The sequence below is a fragment of the Notolabrus celidotus genome, chromosome 15, assembly GCF_009762535.1.
Source record: "Notolabrus celidotus isolate fNotCel1 chromosome 15, fNotCel1.pri, whole genome shotgun sequence".
Classification (NCBI taxonomy): domain Eukaryota; kingdom Metazoa; phylum Chordata; class Actinopteri; order Labriformes; family Labridae; genus Notolabrus; species Notolabrus celidotus.
The window spans coordinates 14,360,489-14,381,588 of record NC_048286.1 but is presented as its reverse complement, the minus strand read 5'-3'; the positions used below and the strand labels follow the sequence as shown (position 1 = coordinate 14,381,588).

The window sequence follows — 21,100 nt, the reverse complement described above, 5'->3', positions numbered from 1 at the left end:
AGCTTTAATTTAGGGATATTTTAAATTTGCATCACTTTAGTATAAGTCAAAAAGAAACAATGAGAATATGTTATTGTCTCTGGATGTAGATAGATGTATTTTATTGATGCCAAACTAGAATTAAAAGTGGCTTTATTGTGATAATATTGTGTTTTCAGGGCACACTTGAGAATAAGTATTCATTATTGACATATTTTTGCCAAAAGGCTTTTTATAATTTAATCTGAGTAATATGTTTCTGTGTGTTTATATATATATGTAGGTATGTTTGTATGTAAGACCACACTATAATGTGCAGGTTTGTGTTTATAAGCACCTAAATTTGTATATCTTATTATTCTAAGTGTTTTTTTATTTCTTTGCATCTCACTTTGTAGTCTTATTCATTAATAAGATCTTAAAAGTAAATTATCATAATTTATACTAAAACACCAAAAAGGTTGTAATGTGTGTATTTAAATAACACTTTTTCAGTGGAATTATAAATTCCTGTCTATTTACATGTTGCCGTATCAGAAAAAGATATTACACTACATTTTAAGTAACCACACATACAGCCCTAAAAACAGCCAATTTTATGAAACAGCACTGAGGATAAGTAGTCAAGTGCTATAGAAAGAAGTTTGATGGCACGTCAAAGGCAGTTTTAATGGAGGAACTAGCTAGAGACTGCACATGGCAATGTTCAATCCCATTCAGCCTGATGAGAGTGACTCCCAGCAGCACTGAGCTCAGTGGGGGGTTGTAAACATTTACACTAAGAGCCTGTCCAGTGCACATGGTTGGTGCTTGCCAGCCACCTCGGTATCGAATGTTGTGTTGCATATTTTGTCATTCAGGCCTGTCCCGAAATTGTAGGAATCACACCATCAATTTATGAAGGAGCCATCCAAATGTGACAACAGGCTTATGCTAAATGGAGAAAATAGAGCTAAACATTGTTAAAACACCCCTAGACCCACATGGTAGAGAGTGCTCGGCGGAGAGCTGCTATGCTCCCCGCTGTGAACTGGGAAAGTGATGTTGGTGGGCTTCCTTCTCCATGAGGGCCGCATCGTTCTTGGGCCCCGATTTGAAGCCTTTTTGAAGTCTGTTTCCTGCAGCAGCGTGCCAACATTAATGTTTCCACAAAAGCAAAAATGCTAAATCAAATGAATACACTATACTGTGCTATTCCACATTGACTCTTGAATCCCCCAGAACATTTTTAAAGCATCATTAAAAAAGCTATACATGTCCTAAAGGCACTAATGTGTATTTCTTTATTCTTACTTCATATAAGCAAGCTTTATTTTAAAAAAATAGGTTCTCATTAGTTAACAGACAAATCTCAGCAGGAGAGTAAGTCTTTTTAAAAATTAGCAGTTACCTATCTGGTGCACTACATTAAATTTTTCGGGGCAATTTTTTGAGAAAACTTGTAATAAAAATGATTATTTAGTCTGAATGTATCATGAACTTTTATATCTAATTTCATATATGGACTTAGAATGACAATGGATGATTAAAACAGGAGAATATGTTTGGGATCAATCCTTTATTGTTTCAAAACTCTATCTTTTACAATACAGTCATTTATTGTTACATGTGTGATTTGATGGGTAATGTACAATGTCCTCTGATAATGAAACACAGTCACAAATATTCCTTTCTACATGTCAATATTCTATGATAGCGAGAAGTTTGTGCTGATATATTTACTTAGTTCTGACAGCTCAATTGACTTCCCTTTTCAAATCAACAAAAGCATTGTTTTTGAAAGTGCATTTCAAGGATTGCAAAGACGACTGTTTTGTCATCAGTCAGCCATAATGTACATTTCAGTATTGACAGAGGGCCACACTGCTTTGTGAGTAACAAACAGCATTAACTACATTTCCAACTACAACATTTATCTGGATAAGTAAATCAAAGAAAATATATCAATATGCATGCCATGAACATTCCTCCATAAACATTTATAATAAATGTATATTTTATTTATTAATGTTGATAATGACACAGTATTTTCCACAAAAGGACAAATGCTGATAATGAGAACTAATATTTAACATCCAAATTTTGATCAATTTTACACACAGGTCATATGGCATAATGCCACAGTGTTAGGGCAATGCCCTAATAAAGTTAATAGCATTTGGTCCACGATAACAAATCTGGGTTTTAAAAATAAACAGAAAATGTGGTAGCAGGTGGGGTTTTGAATCGAAACTGAAAAGAGCATGATGACGATCATAATTCTTCCATTTTTAAGATCTTTCAATTTTGAAGTTATGAATTATGATGTGAAGTTTCTGTTCAAAAATTAAGCAATATAAATATACATTTAGCTCATTACTTGGCTATTATACTTTTCTGTTCCATGGAACAGCTTTCACTCTGTAGAACTTGGTTCCTAAAGGAACCTTGAACCTGTTCTGGGCCTAGAGAAGAAAGAGACAAAAGGAAAGAAAGCTTTATAAGATGGATAGAGGGTTTTACTAAACTGACACTGACCATATACATGTGTTAAAAAAATATAAACCAGGGTGGAATACTCTAGTTCCAATGTATTATTTTCTGTATGTCAGTATTTTGGGTCATAATATTCAATCATTATATTAGTTTAAAAACACTTAAATACTTTATGTTGACCAAATACCTTTTTTGCCTGGCAATATTCCTTCTCCATCACCTTTCCAAGTACCCACGGCCGTCTCGAGGTCCCTGATGCTGAAAAACAACAGAAATCTACTTTTTTAACAATCATCCAACACTGATTACACCACAAACATATGATTAACTGCATTAAGTTTGAAAGGCAAATTAGAGCACGAACAAAGCAACCCTTCCCATGTTATCACACTCACAGTATATAGAGAATTGAATAAAATCCACTCTTGTCTAACATGTAACATCTAATGAGCAATAATCAGGGAAAAGTCTATTTCTTAGTAAATTAAAAATAAACCATAAAATACAGTTCTGATGATGGTCACAAAAAGGTGTGTGTGAAGCTGACCTGGTTTGAGGTCCAGTGCAGTGAGAGACTCTGAGTGGAGGAAGTAGAGGGTGGGACCAACTGTGAACAGCACGTAGTTGTCATGCCTTTCATCCAGGATGATTAGAACCAAATCGCCTACCTGGAAACTGAAGCACACAAAGATGGACAAAGAGATAAAGGGATGATGACACAGAGTACTGCTAACTAATAACAAAAAGGACAACACATTAATGGTAATTATACAATAATGTGTATAATTATACTGCATCAAATTGTGGTCAGAGTTTTAGCTAAAAGCCAAAAAAAATTACAAAAAATCACATCAACAAGCACACGTTAAGGCCATGTGGTATTTTGTCTTTCACTTACTCTCTGATGGCGATTTTGTCTGAATGCCGTGAAGACACAGACGACATGCTTTGAGACATCTACAAAGGAAAGGATTAGGGCAACGTTACACATGTTACTCAGAGGGGTTCACAATACTGGCTGAAATGGTAATGGATAAATTGGAGCATTCTTATATTTGGGTTTCTGTTAGAAATAAGCTTAGTTACATTATTTGCACTTTTACCCATGTTCAAACTATTAAACCTTTATCTAATTTCATTTGTATCATATGAAAAAATTACAATAGGCTGATTACAATAATTTTTCAAACTACAAAAAACATACATTTTCATGTTTTAAGTACATATTTTGGTTTTGAACAGGCAATCCAACTTAAATTCACCCCTCTTAATATTCTCAGAAGTCTTCTTTCCTAAAAAATATTTTTTCCTCTGAGCTCTTTAGCCTTCTGGGTCAGGATTTTACTCTTTGATGCTACTGCCACCTAGTGGAGCAGGTGTCACATAGCACACAGAGATAACAAGTAACTAACCAGTCTTTGACTGAGGCGCTTGTTTTCCTCTTCCTTCATGTGTAAAGTCTGAAACATACATCAGATTGATTAAACAGACATCCAGAAACACACTGTCATGTGTTGTTTAATCGAAAGAATGTACATATTTACCCTCTCTAGTAAGAGTATACGCTGTTTCTCCTCTGACATCAGGATGTTGTCACTGCAAGAAAGAAAACATTATTGATAAACAAAAGTGCATCATGTATCTCAAAATGAATTTTGATGGAAGTATAAATTAATCCTTATTTTCAGTCTTGTTAAATCTCACAGTTCTCAATCAAAAAGTAACAAAACAAACAAAAAACTTACACTCTCTGCTCTTAGCCTGCCTTCCTTCCATCCACTGCTAAATGCTCTCTGTCCATCCAGCTCTGCTTCAAAGTGCTCATGACTATCTATGCATGGTATTAATGCAGCCTGTTTCCATTCCACAGACATAATGTTGTGATTAACAACTGTTACATGTAAATGTCTCAGAAAGAAAGGTGTCCGTTTCTTTACCTTTGTTTCTAAACGCTCAAATGCAGAAGAAAGGTTTTACCTAGGGATGCACGTTATTATCGGCACATTATCAGTATCAGACATCGGCCAACACGCCAATATCCGCAAATATAATTAACCGATAAAATAATGGGCTGCTGCACACATGCTGGGGCTGTTTTTTAAGCAGCAGTCTGTAAGGTACATGTAGCTGACTAATGTATGCCCATTTACTGTCAAAGAGTCCATTTTATTTAATTTGGGTTTAATTGCTGTACAGTTACACTTTTCACATGTTCCCTGTGAACAGAGGTTAGGTTTACTTACTATGTCAAATGTGAAATTGGCCAAATTTGCCCTGGTTATGGGTTTTGTTATGATTGTCTCAGGGAGAACATCATCCAAGTTTTAAGTAGGATGTATCTTTTTGTATGAATTTTGTTTGAAAGCCGTTGTCATAAATAAATATGGAGATTTAAGTATAAAGTATTTTTCTTATTTTGCACAAGAAATTAATATTACAGAACAAATGTGATAAGAGTATCACCATAATACTGTACGCTAATTCCAATACAGAAGATAATTGATGATCTCTGCAATAAGGTGTGCAGAAAAAAATATCAGTATGCATAATCAGCTAAATGAGTTGTAAAATATCGGTAAAAAAAACAATATCGTGCATCCCTAGTTTTACCCTTTGAATTAAGAATATGTCTCAAGTACTGTTTCCAAATGATTACGCTGTTGTCAGGTACATTTGAAGAAGATAGAAGAATCAACTTTATAGAGCTAAGAAAACTCTGCTGAGAGATGTTCACCTTTAGATTGTTGAATACATATAATCACTCCATGCTCTCTTTAGCTACCTGCACAAGTTTGCACCATCTATGCTGAAGTCCAAATGTAGCCTAGTTTGAATGTTACTCCTAATTTAGGAAGTACTTGACTACTGTATTAAGGTTTTAGGGAAAACACCAGATAAGATAGTTCCAACATAAGCATAAGGTACAACTTAAACTTGACACCTCACCCTGAGTAGGTGTGAGCCCTCTGTAGTATACAGGCTGTTTAACAAGTCTATTTGAAAGATAGGCTTGTTTAGAGAACGAGGAGAAGCAGAAGATTTAACCAGCTGTTTTTGTGTCGGCAACATGTTCTCCGTGATACATTACATCAATTAACAATGTATGATGACCTTGATCTGTACTCACAGTTTTGTTTTCCAGGAGCAGAAATAATACATCTGCACAATTATAGAGTATCCTATTTCAACGTATGTTGTAGTGGATGATTTCACCACTCGATGTCACTGTTGTAATTTTACACAATGGATGAATTATCACTGTATCATAAAGCTTTGTCATATTTTACATAGTCGAGTAACAGGAGGTACCAGCATTTATTTTCAGCCTTCAGACAATCAGACATGAGAGTCAGCGCTTAAACAATCGGCCCATTAAGAGAGCTTTTCCCTGATTGGTCAAATAGAGTGAAAACTTCATTTCTGCTACAATATTTTGGTTTGTTTAGTGGTTACACTCTGCTAGTTAAGATGAACTTTTGTTCTACATGGTGCAACCGAACAATGACACAAGTCTGGTTTAGTGTGGACTTTGCACCAGTGACTTTAAACACAACTTTTACAGAGCTGGTGCAGCAGGCCACTTTGGTCGGCTTTCAGGGATCAACCTTAAGTCTGACAGCTACAGCTGAACACCAGTTAGACTTAAGCTCTGTTTATGTTACACCTTGGTGTAACTTTCCACTACTCAAACAGGCTGCTGACTCTAAGGTTTCATTTTGGTAAGCAAACCCGAATTAATTAAAGGAATCTCCCTTCAGCTACAGTGCAGTTCCCGCTCTGCAGGTGCCGATTGCTCTAATGTTTTATGTAAATGAGGGTGTCGGTTCTGAGCTGTCAATGCCATCCAGTCTTGAGAGTGGACAGAAGTGTGTTACTTGGCAACATTCTCACTCCATGAATGTTCACGTGGGTGCTTGTGATAAAACTGGGTGCTGGCTATGACCGTTCTCACTCAGGCTTGGTGCACTCGATGTGACGCATGTTTGAGTCAAAGAGTTGGTCATAACTCAGACTGATGTAAGAGAAAAGACCGACCACCTTCACATCCGGCTGGTGAACCTGGCCCCTGATCTTTGTAACATTACTGTTCCCCTTGTGAGGTAAAGAAACAAGAGCAGTGCTTATGTACCTGAATAACGAGAGGAAATGGCAAATCTCTGCATTCGGAGCAACAATAGATATTAAAACAGATCATAAATCCAACCTAAATTTAAGCCTCAACCGAAATGCCTCCATCTCCACAGTTGAACACAATTCTGTAGCATGTACACTGAAGAAGAAACTTTGTGTTGCCTCAACCTAACTTTCTCTTAACAGCTTACTCTGTCTGCATGTAAAGTATAAAGGTGTCCACAATCTCAGTACAATTTATCTCAAACTCTGAACAAAAGCATTTTTATTGGAGAGAAGCCGCTTACTGGACTGTCACCATGCTGGCCTCCACAGCTGAATCAACCTGTTCGTCATCTCGAATGGCTGCCACGGAGGCCAGTCTGTCAGCGTCAGCCATGGGATCAGAGGAACAAGCACCAGCAACAGAGAGCGCTCTAGCTGCTGAAGCTCCAGCCTCTGAGGCCTCCTGGACTGAAGGGTTGGGTGAGAAGAAGGTGGAGGAGATCAGAGCAGTGCTTCTCAGGCGGTTCAGCTCCTCTTCCAAGTGTTTCTTCTCCTGCATGACACTGGCTCTGTCCTCTGAGAGTGTCTCGATCAGGCCTGTAAAAGATTGAAGAGTGTAACTGGAAGGCACTATATGTCGATGTTTGTGCTCATTCTTATAAGATACAACTTTAAGATTTTAACAGAAGCAACAGCTCTGAGACACAGATTCTTCCATAAGATAAAAGGAGTGCAACTCTTCTGTCAAGTGGTTCAGTGTGTGCAGGCCTTACCTTTGTCTTTCTCCTGCTGTTGGGTCACTTTCTGCAACTTTTCTGAGAGCTCACTGATGATCTGCTCCTTCTTCAGCTTCTCTCGAGTTAGAACAGTGTTGAAATTAGTCTAAAAAAGGAAGAGATCAGGGTTTAGAGCAGCGGTGTCAAACTCATTTCACTTCAGGGGCCACATATAGCCCAAGTTGATCTGAAGTGGGCCAGACCAGTAAATTCTGAAAATGTTCACATTTAATGAACTATCTTTCTACAAAATCAGCTGTTGTAATTTTTTGCCATGATGAGTCTCATATTGGGGCCGAATGTTTTACTCTTTAAGCCCTGAAACCTGCTGCGAACGCACCAAACACACAGGTTACCCATTCACCTGAAACAGAGTGTAAAGTTTACTGCAAAAGAACAGAGATTATAAAATGAAGAAGGTAAAGTTGATTATTTTGGACCCCTCAGCTCCAGCAGGAACAGTTTGCTTGCTGGACAGTGTTGTATGCAGGGGTGTAGTGCTAGTGTTAGTAGTTAGTGGATCATCTTATAGTGTTCTAAAAAGTCTTTATGAATCTCAACCAGATTATGCAAACAGCAAGTCATCTATTTTCTCACTTTGAGAAAAAAAGTCCCGGAGCCACGCCCCGTCAGCACTATGATTTTATGCGGCCAAATTTGAAATAGTAGTTACTTTAATTGAAAAATTGCAGTTAATGTATTCTCTGTAATTTTTTCACTTTGCAAAGTCGTTCCACGGGCCGGATTGGAACCTCTGGCGGGACGGTTCTGGCCCGTGGGCCGCACGTTTGACAACCCTGGTTTAGAGTTTTACCAGCCAACCAGGCCACATCAGATCATTTATACCTAAGCACAAATTATTTGAGGGGAAATTCCAACAATGCAGATCAGCTTGCTGTCATGTCAGTTACAGCTGAGTTTATTCCAGTGATCTGTTCGTGAAATGACAGGTTATCATGTAGGTCGCATTGTTATTTTAAATAACAGTGAACACATCTTAACCTCTGTTACTACTGAAGTGACAGAATACAACTTTTTCTTTCATTGAACAGTAGCAATACATAAATCTGTGAGGAACAATGGACACCAGTTTTCTACTAGTCTTAGGTTATCTTTTTGTATTAAACCAACTCAAATAGTGCCAGCACACAGAAAAATAAACATGCTGAGTTGACTGACGGGTTGGTGCATTGTATCTGTTAGCCAAAATGCTAAATGCCTGCCTCAGCTCAAACTCTCTTCCTGTTTCAAGGTTGATTGAAAGTTAAGTTGAGTCAGCATTTCAAATATGGTGCCTGCAATCGCCAGGCTTCAAAGCATCTCTCCAGAAACCACTGGGAGATGTCACGGAGACAACGTCCATGTTTTGCACATACTATGATCTAACCTCTGTGATAGAAATAGGATGGATAAAATATGATATACTACCTCCAAAATGTTGCAGTATATGTTGTTGTTTCACTCTTGGATACTCATGTGTAATCAAAGCCAGTATCTACAACTGCTTCTTCAATAAAGCCATAACTAAAGCAACTATTTGTTGTTTAAAGCCAGTGTGATTGATAAAATAAAATGTGAATATAATTGTCTCATGATGTATGGATTATCAAGACTGTGTGTGTACTCGCGCGAATAACTGCCGCTCTCAAATTAAGCAGCATGATGGAAGCAGCCTCGTCCACTGGTGATAGTGGAGATACCCCCACACCACCACCTGCTAGTTGTGCTTCAGGAGAAGACAGACAATTGTGGCCATATCTAAAAAACCTTTTCACTTTTGTCAGAATTAAAGATTCATCCAACAGGATGAAGTGCCTCCTGTGTTTGCCGAAAAACACCGAAATAATGGCGTTCCAAAACTCAGTCAAACCTAAAAAACACACTGGTAAGTGAATGAACTAAGTGCAGTAATAAGTGTGAATACCATATTGTCAATACTGAAATCGTTCCCTGCTGTCTGCAAATTGTCTGTGAAGCTGAACACAACTCTACCTGCCTCTGCAGCCTGTGAACGAATATTTAGTATTGCTGGATTTGTCGAAGAGCACAACTGAACTGAAATTTTGAAAACCAACTTCTGCTGAAGACGAACTGCAAATTTGTGGACTTTAATTAAGGGAGGGAGGGAGAGAGGGCTCAAGAGGAGAAGGGAGTTGAGGGGAGAGGGAATTAAACTTAAACAGCTAGAAATAGTTGTTTCTCTCACAAGCTTTATTGTTTCTTTGTACTTTTACTTTTGATACTTAAGTACATCTAATTTGAGCTACTTTAAGACTTTTACTCAAGTGCTTTTTTAATGGGTGACTTTCACTTTTACTTTTAGATTTCAAGTAAGATATCTTTACTTTTACTCAAGTATGGCTTTCAAGTACTATATAAACCCCTGGATTTTGGCCCCTTTGGACAAAGTGATAGGTTACAGGCAGTAAAAACTACAAAATAGAACTTGTCAGTCTTTATGTAAATTGTCTACTTTTCTTTTGTAAGTCACAAAAAATAAAAGATAATCACAAAATGTAAGTATTGCATGACAAAGCACTCATCCTGCTTGTTTACAGGCAGAACACACAAACCTGCTGCTCAGCGATTAGTGATGTCTTGAGGTTCTGTATCTCCTCGTTCTTCCTCTTCTCCAGGAGCTCAATCTGGGACTGCAGCCGCTCTTGTAGTGCCGAGTCTAGAGACAGAGGTGCCCCAACATCTGCATGGCCCTCAGCATGCAGCGGCAAGCCTTCATCACTGAAAAGCAAACATTGACATTAATTTCTGACAAAGGCATCTGTGTGTAAAAGCACAAAAAACAAAGAGTAGTTGACATTTTTCTCTTAATAATCAGATAATTGACTTTGGTAACCATACATTGTCTTTCAGTGTCATTTTGAAGGTTATTAGAAAAAGTACTTTATGTACTAGAGTCAAATATTTACCTTTTGAAGGATTGTTTTTCCTGAAGCTCACTCTCAAGTTGTTTAATTTTGTCTAAGAGTCTCTTCACCTCCTCTTTCTGCTGCTCTAACTCTTTAAAGGCATCTTGTGACGCAATCTTAGAGGCCTCCTCAGAATCTTTCGCAGCTGCTTCTCTGCCTCTGTCCTGCTCTAGTTTGTGGGCGAACAGGTCATTTTCAGCCTGCAAATTGCTGATAACAGTCCTCAACTCTTGCTCCAGTTGCTGGAAACTCCTCTGCTGCTCTTCTTTTTCTTCACTCAGAGCGACCAGTTGCTGGTCGAACTCCTGCTGAAGACTTTGTTGCTGTTCACTATGGCTCTTCTGAACATCTTGGGCATGCTGCTGCAGGGATGAGAGCTCGGTGCGCAACAAAATGATCTCCTCCTCATGTCTCTCCACCAACTCTGAGATGCAGTGGTCCTTCTCAATCCTCATGAGAGTCCTCAGCTCTGCAAGGTCCACTTCATACTCCTCGTTTTTTACCTGGAGTTGCTTTTTAAGATCCGCCAGCTCCTCACTGAGAGCTTTGGTCTCTGCTTCTACCTGGGTCTTCAGCACATCAGCCTGCTGGGTCTTGGCCTCCTCGAGCAAGAGCTTCACCTCCTCTGTCTCGGACTCTTTGAGGGCTAGCTCCACCTCGAGCTTGCAGCGGAGTTCTGCGAGCTCAGTGACACGAGCCTCCATGTCCTTAATTTGGTTGTCCCTCTCTCCAAGTGCAGTGGTGTGGTGATCAGCTGCTTCACTTAGCTTTGCACTATTTTCAGCAGCCAGATGTTCCAGGGCTTCCTGGTTGTTCTTGGTAAATGTCTCCAGTTCTGCCTGGTGCTCCTGCTTCATTTTGTCCTCGAGCTCCTTCAAGTGCAACTGTTCAACAGCCTCCAACTCCTGCTGGATCTTCTGCTGGCTGCGTTCGATCTCAAAGTGCAGACTTTCCAGCTGACCGGTGAGAGAGTCTTTTGAAGCTGAGAGCGTCTTGATCTCTTCAGACTGATCACTGCTCATCTGTTCCAGGCATTTGATCCTCTCTGTCTGGCTGCTCTCTGTCTCAGCCCATCGCTCCTTCTCATTCTCCAGCTGAGTAAGTTCTTTCTCTTTGCGTTCCATCAGGCCCTCGAGCTCAAGCATTGCACGCTGGACGTCTCTGACAATGTTCTGGTTTACTTGATTTTCCTCCGTTAGTGTCTGAACTTGCTTCTCCTGCTCTTGTCGAAGAGCAAGAAGCTCATTTTGATGCTTTTCTTTGAATTCCATTTCATGGGTCTGGGCAATATTTTCCACAATGTTTTGCACTTCTGTGGTCATACTCCTCAAAACAAAGCCAAAGTCATGATGTTCTTTTAATACCAGGCCTCGTAAGTGACAGAGGTCATCCTTAACACTCCGTAAGTTTGAATGGGACTCCTCTGCAGCTGATCGGTACTTGTCAGTGACTTTTTTGAGGACAGCAATCCTTGAGTTCTCCCTCTCTAGTATTGTGGTATCCTGCATACGCCTGTTGTCAATAGCGTTGATGACTGAGGAGTACAGCGACTCCACCATCATCTCGGGACTGATGGGGTCACTGATAGGGTTTGGAGAGATCAGGTTCTCTTCGATCACAAACTCATTAACAGCCGACATGAAGTCAGACTCAGGGCTCTCTGCTAGAGAATCTAAGTCCAGGGAGCCCTGCTGCAGGACTGGATCCATGTTTGGATGGCCAATAGTTTCAAAGTCAAATGTTTGTGCATCTATGCTGTCTGGGGACAAGTCCTCCAGAGGAGCAGGAACAGGAACGTGTTGGGGCTGGCAGCTGGGTCCTTGGAGGTTGAGTGAGGAAGGGGTTTTGGAGGACATCTGTGCCGAGGTCCTAAGGATGCTTTTAGACAGTGGGGTGAACAGGCTAGATCTATGAGCACTCTGACTGTAGGATGCCTGCAAACAGAGCAGAGGAAGAAAAATAAATGATGTGGGATACATTGAGAATACAAAATCTGTAAGTTGAAGACAAAGAACCATTAATAAGACACATCTGAATTTTTTAAAAAAGTAACCAACCTTACTGAATGAAAATAAAGGTTCTTAATAAAGTAACACTTACTCTTTGTTCACTGAGCAGGTCAGTAATAGTTTGAGACATCTCATCCACACTCTGTGCTGCTTGGACCAGCTGCTGAAGCGTCTCTACGTGACGATTTAAGGGCTCAAAGTCACACATTGTGGGTACCCTTCAGAAAAAAATACAAAACATAACATTAAAAAAAAAAGACTGAACCAAGATTGAGATTTATCTTAAGTACAAGAAGTAAAGGCTACAGGTGTGCAGGTTAGGTTAGGTTGAGGCCAATTTTCATACCCCAGGATCCAGCTCCATAAAATCAATCCAACCTTCCAAATATAAAACTCTTAAAGCTCTGCCATCACAAAAAAAGACAGCATATTTATATATGTACCCCACATACTGTGCCTCTTAAAAAAAAAGCATCCCTCTTGGCAAAAAGAAAAAAAACTGTTCAAAAAGCAGACACGTGTTGGATACAAAAAGTTAACCGAAAGTCAACTGAATCTGTCACACCTGATCATAGTTAGGATTTAACAAGGAAGCTTTTCATAGCTTGCATGTGAGCCCAAAGCTCTTCATATCTTTCTTTTTTTTTACTGGTATATAAAAAGAAAATCCATTATATTTGCAGTTGGAAAACAGCATAAAATTTGAGAGTTAAGCTGGTGAATACTTATGCAGGACACTGAACACAGTATGATTGTGCACAGTATGATGTCACTAAAATGAAGCCTTTGTCTACTTTAGTTGGCACATTGGCTTCCTGATTATCCACTAGCTTTTAAAATGTTAGTGTACAGAAAGGCAGAGAGAAGGAACGTTTATTTTATGTAAAGTCCTTCACCAGAGTGGCCCCAACCCAACCTGCATACATGAATCCAATGCATGAAAAAAACAAAAAATTCAACAGCACAAACAGCGTGCATGAAAGTAGCTTATGAGTGAACCATTTTACTTCATCCCTAACTTTGTCTAAAGTTGCAATTGCCCAGTAATGATCAGAACGGGGTTCACAGGAGTAGTTCAGACCATGTTACATAGCCAGGATTTTAAAAAATGTTGTGTTCAGACTAAAACCACACACAAGTCCACACTTTTTAAATAGACAGCAAAAATCAACAGTTTAACCCTTCCTGAACTGAATAGTATTTATTTGTGTATTGCCAACTCCAAATACAAAACCAATGTGCCTCATTTGCAACAAGTGGGTTGCAGCAATTAAAGAATATAACTTTTGTATGCATCACTTTGAAAAACAGCTAACTTTCTGGGACCAGCTCTTTTGAGGGATCACAGGAGAGGGAGGCCAAAGTACAGAGTTTATCTGCAGCTTACTAATGCAGATGTACAACCCTGGTGCAGTCCTGCACAGCCCAACAGAGAGCCAAAGCAGTTTCACACTGCGTGTCATGGAAAATACAAAGTGGCTCCAAAGTAGTGAGAGAATGCGTGCTGGATGGTGTGGATGAAGTTTTAGACGATGCCAATATTAAAGATAGTGTGGCATCTTCTATTCAAAAATATACCCCTGTCTGAACCTTTAACTATTTGCATGGTTGAAATTCTGGCTCCAGATGAACTGACGTCATGTCTATAGCAGTTGATGAATTCACAGACAGACTGATATGGCACAACAGTGAATACATGTTTGTTTTCTACCAAATATGTGACAAAAAGTGTTTCTACCAGAAACAAATATTTCTAGTGTTACTGAAAATGACAGTCAAGGTTCTAAAAGCATGTTAACCCCTGAGGACAATGACTTACATAAGGAAAGGCTGCACCTCTAAAGGACAACATGATTTCAAGTACTGCAGGTCCTCAACTGTGATGTCTGGAAGTTCATCGTCAAATCTCCGGGGCTTTCGTGTCTATTGAGAATAATCGACAGAACAGAAGTACAGACAGCTTAAAATACAGGAGAAATAGTAGCTGTGATAATACCAACTAGGTCAAAATAGTGTAAAATTCTGACTCACACAAAATGATGTTGGAGGCCATGAATCAAGTCCTCTAAACAAACGATTTCTGAGGAAAGACTTTCCTAAAAGGAAAAAAAGGAGTTACATGAAAACTCTGATCTTGAATGGTGCTTATGTGTTATTTCAAAGGAACACTGTGCTCAACAGTGACTCCTTTAATGTCAGGGATGAGTGTTAGAGAGATACTCACGAAAGAGTTTTCCAAAGGACTCCCGTTTGTACTTCTCTGCCTCATACAGTAGTTTTCCATCCTTTACAAGTGCATAGGCCCACTGAAAAGACAAACAAAATGCCTTAGAACAACAATGTTTGAACAGTGTCCTATTATAAGACATGGGGACATTCCTTAGCAGGTGTTTAATGTTACTGAGAGGCTATTGTATTATTATGATAATGAATAATACAAACCTAACTCATTAAGAGAAAGGTGAATATGAGCAAATCCATCAATTTCTTTATTTCCCACTCCACTGTGCATTTCATCACAGCAATAAAAATAAAGGAATGTTAGCAGTCATTAGAAGTCAAAGCTCAATTTATGGGCAGGAACCCTCAGCAAAGAGTCACAGTGGTGATTAAGGTCTACCCTTATGCATTTTCAATGGCAGAACCTTTGTATTGGGGTCGCTATTCCTGATATTATGTGTGATCTGATCCTACGCAGACAGCTGTAAGTACAAGCGATCACACTTTTCATTATCACATGTCTCCAGTGATCAATTGTGATGATCTCACCTTCCTGCTTCTGTATACAAAAAATGGGCATTTTCATAAACCTTAAAAAAGAATTTAATTAAAAAATAAGAAATTTAAAACAAAAATTCTTGGCAAACAGAGGGGCAAAGCTGCCTGCACTCATATGAGGAGCAGGAGGGAATCACTTGGAGAAGTGAGGACATGATATAAAACTTGGATTTTCCTCAACAGCTCTGTGGACTATCACTGAAGTATAAGCGTCTCTTATTATAGTGGAGAAAAAAGACAATATGATCTGCGTGTTTAACACACAGATCCATGCTGGAAGACATCTGTATCCTCACTGGGCCGCATTATTATATACAGACGTTGTATCTGCTTCTCTCCTCTTTAAATCATCTGTATTTTTACTGTTTTATACTAAACTTTTCTTTGATAAAGTCTCCTGCTGTCTCACCCTCTTTCCTCGTGAAGACAAAATCGTTATGTAATCAAAAATTAAATGCATTCTGCCTTATCAAAGAAACATGAAAACTATATATTGTTTTTTTTGCACACATCTGTAATACTGGAATGACCAGATAAGTTCATTTAAAAGAACACTTTTCATGAGAAATAGTGGAGAAACATTAAATCAGTCATATATAAGAAGCAGCTTGTCTGTTCCTCCATGTGATCCTTGCTGTGATTATTAGGGGAGCAGGTGGCCTTTAATGTGGCCTGGGACAAATGAGCATACACGCTGCCAGACCAATGTGGACAAATGCGTGCCAGACCACCTCCATATGTGGGCCTGACTGAGTGATGGGATCTAACCCCCTTCTCAGCATGCGTTGAGGCGCATTTACACCTGTAGTATAGACTGCCCACTTATGATATGATCACCCAGGACGCATGTTGACACCAGATGTAAATGGGGCCATTGTCTTTCTCTCAAACCATTAGGAGTTAGCCTCCTTGTTCTTGGGTTTTACTTTTCGTCTTGTTTGAGCTTGCTGAACAAGGTGCCCAACATGAAACTTCCAAAAGGAGTGTCTTTTTTTTTAGAAGATACAGGGCAACAGTGCAAGCTCAGGACATCAATTAACAACATAACAGGCCTGAGTCAGACAACAACCTAATTGGAGCTTAATATGTAAACTGTGTTCTCAGTTTTTAACATGCCTAAAAACTACAGATTCAGTGAAGCATATAGTATGAGATGTGTGAGGTAATGATAATCAGCACTGACCTCTCTGTAGTGTCGCATAAACATTTTTCTCCTTACAACCTCCACCACTGCCAAGCAGTACATCTGGGGCACGCTGCTGAGGGCCTCCACCACCCTCACTCTTTCAATCAGCTCCGTCAGGAGTCTGAGCAGGGCCTGAAGCTTCTCTCCATCCTGGTCTGCATGGAGCATTACGTAGCAGCACCATCTAATAAAAAATCAATAGCAGTGTAAAGTTTTGAACATGATTCTCGACTCTGGCAGAATGTAGAACCAGTAAAATCAATAGAACAATCCCAAACCACAATGTACACAAAGTAGTGATTTATAAAACAAGTCGAACAGGCAATAAATATTTGAGAGGAAGTGGTTTTCAGTTTTACTTGAGTCGGACTTGAAGGTTGTTTGCAAGTTCTTGTTTGGCAGTGGTGCACTTCTTTTTGATGTCCAGCAGCTTCCTGTGGTTGTTCAGCATGATCATCAGCTGGTTTGTGTGACTCAGACATAAGTCAGGCAGAACAGATGTATCCTTCAGGTTTTCAGCCCGCTTCTGGTTGGCCACAAATCCCTGCAAAAGACATTAAGTGTGCAAAATTAATTAAAACAGTGAGCTAGAAAAGGTTGTCTTTTTCAATCTGTTTCTCGTACCCTACGTACCTGAGCAAGTTCTTTCTGTTCATTCACCAACTTCTTGCAGCTTGCAATCATTTGGTCAAGAGCATACAACCTGTCCTCAAGCCCCTTGATGGCTTTCATGTTTTGATTATCTAGCTTGGATATTGTATCACGACAATCTGACAGGAAGGGCTGAATGATCCGCGGGTCAAGCTGAAAGAAACAGCAATTGGTGAGGATTTTCACAAATTCTTCCACCACAGTGAAACTGTACAATAATATTTTGACTGGGTGTCATGTATATATAACTATCACTTACTCTATTAATGGAGTCAAAGCACTTCCTCACAACAGACTCCACATCATTGGGTCTGTCTTGTACATTGATCCAGTCTAATAGTGTGACGTTGAAAGAGGACGGGTTGGCAAACTCTGGAGTGTCATCATCTAAGAGCGCAGCTCTCAGACCACCACTGTCAGTCATTTCATTTGTTTCCTGGTCTCCGGTTTGCTCACATGTAGGTGTCCCAGAAGCAGAGAGAAAGGCTGCTAACTTTGAGGCCTTCTTTCCAGCAGCTGCGCAGCGCACAGAGTCAGTGGATTTTTCTCCTTCTGTCCCGTCTGAATCCTTTCCTGGAGTTGAGTTGGACTTTTCCATGCTCTCTCTGTAACTGTGCCTTGTCAAACACTCCAACAGGGGTATCTTTGCCATGACAGAAACTGCTGTCCCTAACCTGCAATCACAGAATCAAGTGAATTAAGACCTCATGTTCTTTCATTTCTTTTCCTTTTATCAGAATAAATTACTACTTTTAATTCACTGTACTTTCAGTTAATTTTTTAGCTAAGTTTGTTGATGAATATTTTGAAACAGTGGCTTAATCAGCTATGGCAATATATCGATATTCATTATAAAACACACAGTACTTTAAATTCAAAAGTATTCAAGATACTAATAAGAGTAAAATATCATGTTGTTTGTGTTATCACTTACTTTGTGAGTTTCACCTTTATTTCTTCCAAATCACGTTGATAAGTTGTGTATGAAGTTTCAAATTTCATAAGTAACTTCTGATATGACAGAGTGCAGTCGTCCAGATTAGCCATAATAGCAGCCCAGCCTTGATGTTGAAGGTGCTCATCATGAACCAACCGTTCACAGAAAGAACTAAGTTTATTGGCAACTTCAGACATTTCCTAGAGAGGTAAATATAAAATAGTGTAAAGACAAGGTCATAAAAGGGTTCAGTAAAAATCAAAATAAATGTTTCATGTTAAAACAAGTGAATAAATACAGACAGTATACCAGGACAGACAGAAAAAGGTAGCTACCCGAGCAAGTTGTGTCCGCGAGGCAACAGTGTGAAAGACAGCTGGCATCAGCAGAGACTCCTCCACCTTCACCTGAATCTCACTCTCTATTGAAAAGGTGGTTTTGGGGATCGTCGGATCCCGGTCACACAAGATCATCTCTTTGTTGAACAGAAATATGGGGTTGGTTTCCTGCAGATACACAGTGATACATTGGAAAAAAGAAAGAGAGTCATAGGAAATCAGATAGCGAGACATTAGAAACCCAGTTATCGTCTTTATATAATCTCTATACCTTTAAGGCAAATGAAAAGCACACTAATACATTAATTTAACTCACAGTGCCAGCACTGTAGTTGCAGACACGTCTCTCTGCAGCCATACATTCCCCTCCATTGACAACAAGGACTTGATGTTGAATTGCAATCTTGTATTTGGCTTGGATGGCATGTTTGAGCTCCAGCACACTGAGACAAAGAGAAAATATCATTAAGAAACAATAGCGAATGTTTGCTGACCACTATTTCCGAATAAAATTGGTAGTATATCTTACGTTTGGACAGCAAGATCTGTCTCAAATGTCAATGTGCTGCCATTGTTGACCTGGAACACATACAACTTCATGTTGAATCTTCCAGAGTTCTTCACTCTTGCCTATCTTGCTCATTTAGTCATTCAGGGCCACCCTGAGAAAAAACACAAACATGAACATTAGACAGCTGATAAATAATATTTGTACAGATTTCCATTGTTAAAGCTGCTGTTGGTAGTCATAGAGTAAACAGAGGATTGGAGATTAGCTATGATTGGTCCATCATAACGGGTCGAGGGGAATAATAACGTTGCTTGATACAAAGGCATTGGAAAACATAGAGATTTCCCAATAGTCTCAAATTACTCCACTTACCGATGAGTACGGATGGGCATTATGACCTTTTCTCCAAACCCAGCAGAAAAAAAAAGTAACGTTTTTTTACACTATTCCTACCAACAGCAGCTTTAATATCTTTGATTTTTTTTAAACACAAATGAACAACGTCTTGTTTTCTCACCACTGTACTTGTAAAGCCCTTCAAACTTCTTCACCACAAAGTAACTAGCATATTAGCTGAGTCACCGTGTCTTTGTGGGCAAATGACAGCTGTTTAACGTGAGGTCACCTAATACTTTTGGCTTAAGTCAAACAAACTCAAACTTTTTAAAACTGTCCAAAGTAGAGTGTTAACATTTTTTTATTTTAATCTGGAGAATGTCAAGCCTTAATGGCTGATCTGATGAAACACCATGAAACTATGTTTGTAGACTTGAACAGCACGTTGTTCAGCTGCGGTTGATTCAAATGGACTATGTAAATAAACTTTGACTTGTCTTGACCTTACCACGGTGAGTGTATATTCCAAAAGATTTAAATATTACTACCTGTTAGCGTGATCATTAAACAACAGCTCACTGCCTGTTTGCTCTCACAGACAAACTTATGTTAGTGATGATTAGCTAATTGCCGTCGATATGTCAGCTCGTCTACGGGCCTCCTCCATTCGAGTACATCTGTTTGTTTGAGATGTGAACACTGACATTTAACCGTCAGTAAAAACCTCGAGGCTCCCAGTTTGTCATGTTACGGAGCCACAGAAAGGACCACAGACAGCTGCTGGAGAGCTAGTCAATAATAACCCGCTGACTGCTCTAACTGGCTGTTAGCTAACACAGCTGTCAGGCTAGCGCTGGTTAGCTTTTACTAACGTCGATGAATCTGACAAATGTCATCGACTTGTACTCGATAACCACCGCCATCTGCATGTATACATGTGAAAATCCATACTATGTTAATAACACACACCATTGTGTTGGTCTTACCTCACTTTGCTCGCATCTCCCTGTTCTTGGTCTCCACCTCGTCTAGCTAAGAAGCTAGCCACTAAGCTAGCTAGCTAACCTGTTTTAGCTTGGCAGACATAGAGCTAGCTTAGCAAGCCCGTTAGCTAACGTGAGCTAGGCTAAACCACAGCAGAATAAGTGACAACCATAATTAGTTGTACAAACAAACCATAATGGTCAGAAATAAATATCTTATTTGGCAAACTCCAGCCGGGACGTTGTAAGGTACGGACTGAAGCACCAGTAGTTTATTTCATGTAGCTAACAGCGCTAACTCCCTCTCAGTAGCTCTTTCTGTTGTGTTGTTGTCATCTGCTGGAGGGCAGTCCGTGGACGATCCGTTCAGAAGTGATCAAAGATAAAAGAAAGCAAAACCAAAATGTGAAATAAATTATTTTCTGACCTTCATATAAATATTCTATATATTTTATGTTCTAGAAAAAATACTTTTATCTTATTTTTATTTGTATTGCTGTTTATTTTTTATTTTATTTCATTTAACCAGGAGAAAACCACATTGAGATTAAAAATCTCTTTTTCAAGTGTGTCCTGGCCAAGATCAACAGCAGCACATTCCAGAAAAATTACAGACAAACAACACATCATTCTAAAACATTACAACTTATTATGGGTTTCAGAACAAAAGTAATCAGTCAAAGCATCTACAAACTGAAGCTTCTTCCTCAAGAGCCTTCAGTCTTCTTTTAAAAACTAACAGATGTAAGAGCTTTTTTTTCTTTACGCAGTTATGAATAATATATTTTTTCTACTGTAAAGGCTACTAGAAGTGAATTTATGATATTATCAAGTTTTAGTATAATGCTGTTCTCAAAGATTATCTGTCTAGCTGTGTAATATATACAATTAAATATAGATAATGTGAAATGTTCAGCATTTGACTCTAATCATTTATTATTATGCAAATTGAATTGAAACCAAGCAGCAACCTCTGGTCTAAAAATATGAGTCCAATGGGGAAGTGCTAAAAACTGCAGTTCATCGAGGATCCACTTGAGGCTGGCTCCGGATGTACCGGAAACCACATACACACCAATTAAAAAAAAGCCGATCTTT

General features: G+C 39.1%; 1 protein-coding gene across 1 annotated transcript; it reads right to left on the bottom strand.

Moving 5' to 3' along the window:
• Positions 1-1,518: 1,518 nt before the first annotated feature.
• rb1cc1 (RB1-inducible coiled-coil 1) lies at positions 1,519-20,357 on the bottom strand. Its single transcript, XM_034702684.1, has 23 exons — positions 20,006-20,357; positions 18,702-18,834; positions 18,489-18,615; positions 18,170-18,340; positions 17,832-18,034; positions 17,157-17,571; positions 16,880-17,050; positions 16,606-16,790; positions 16,244-16,430; positions 14,507-14,588; positions 14,314-14,378; positions 14,102-14,205; positions 12,374-12,500; positions 10,274-12,207; positions 9,920-10,085; positions 7,344-7,452; positions 6,873-7,167; positions 3,999-4,050; positions 3,867-3,914; positions 3,353-3,411; positions 3,002-3,129; positions 2,642-2,712; positions 1,519-2,423 (listed from the first exon to the last, which is right to left on the bottom strand). The coding sequence occupies exons 2-23, from the start codon at positions 18,770-18,772 to the stop codon at positions 2,346-2,348; spliced, it is 4,848 nt and encodes a 1,615-aa protein (XP_034558575.1). The 5' UTR covers positions 18,773-18,834; positions 20,006-20,357; the 3' UTR covers positions 1,519-2,345.
• Positions 20,358-21,100: the final 743 nt, after the last annotated feature.

What these genes read in the sequence shown, in the direction of transcription:
- rb1cc1 (XM_034702684.1), bottom strand. Translation starts at nt 18,772, where the DNA reads ATGAAGTTGTATGTGTTCCAGGTCAACAATGGCAGCACATTGACATTT. An exon ending in GCAACTACAGTGCTGGCACT is followed by an intron (nt 18,341 to 18,488) that starts GTGAGTTAAATT and finishes GTGTATCTGCAG; the next exon opens with GAAACCAACCCCATATTTCT. An exon ending in ACAGCAGGAGAAAGACAAAG is followed by an intron (nt 7,168 to 7,343) that starts GTAAGGCCTGCA and finishes AATCTTTTACAG; the next exon opens with GCCTGATCGAGACACTCTCA.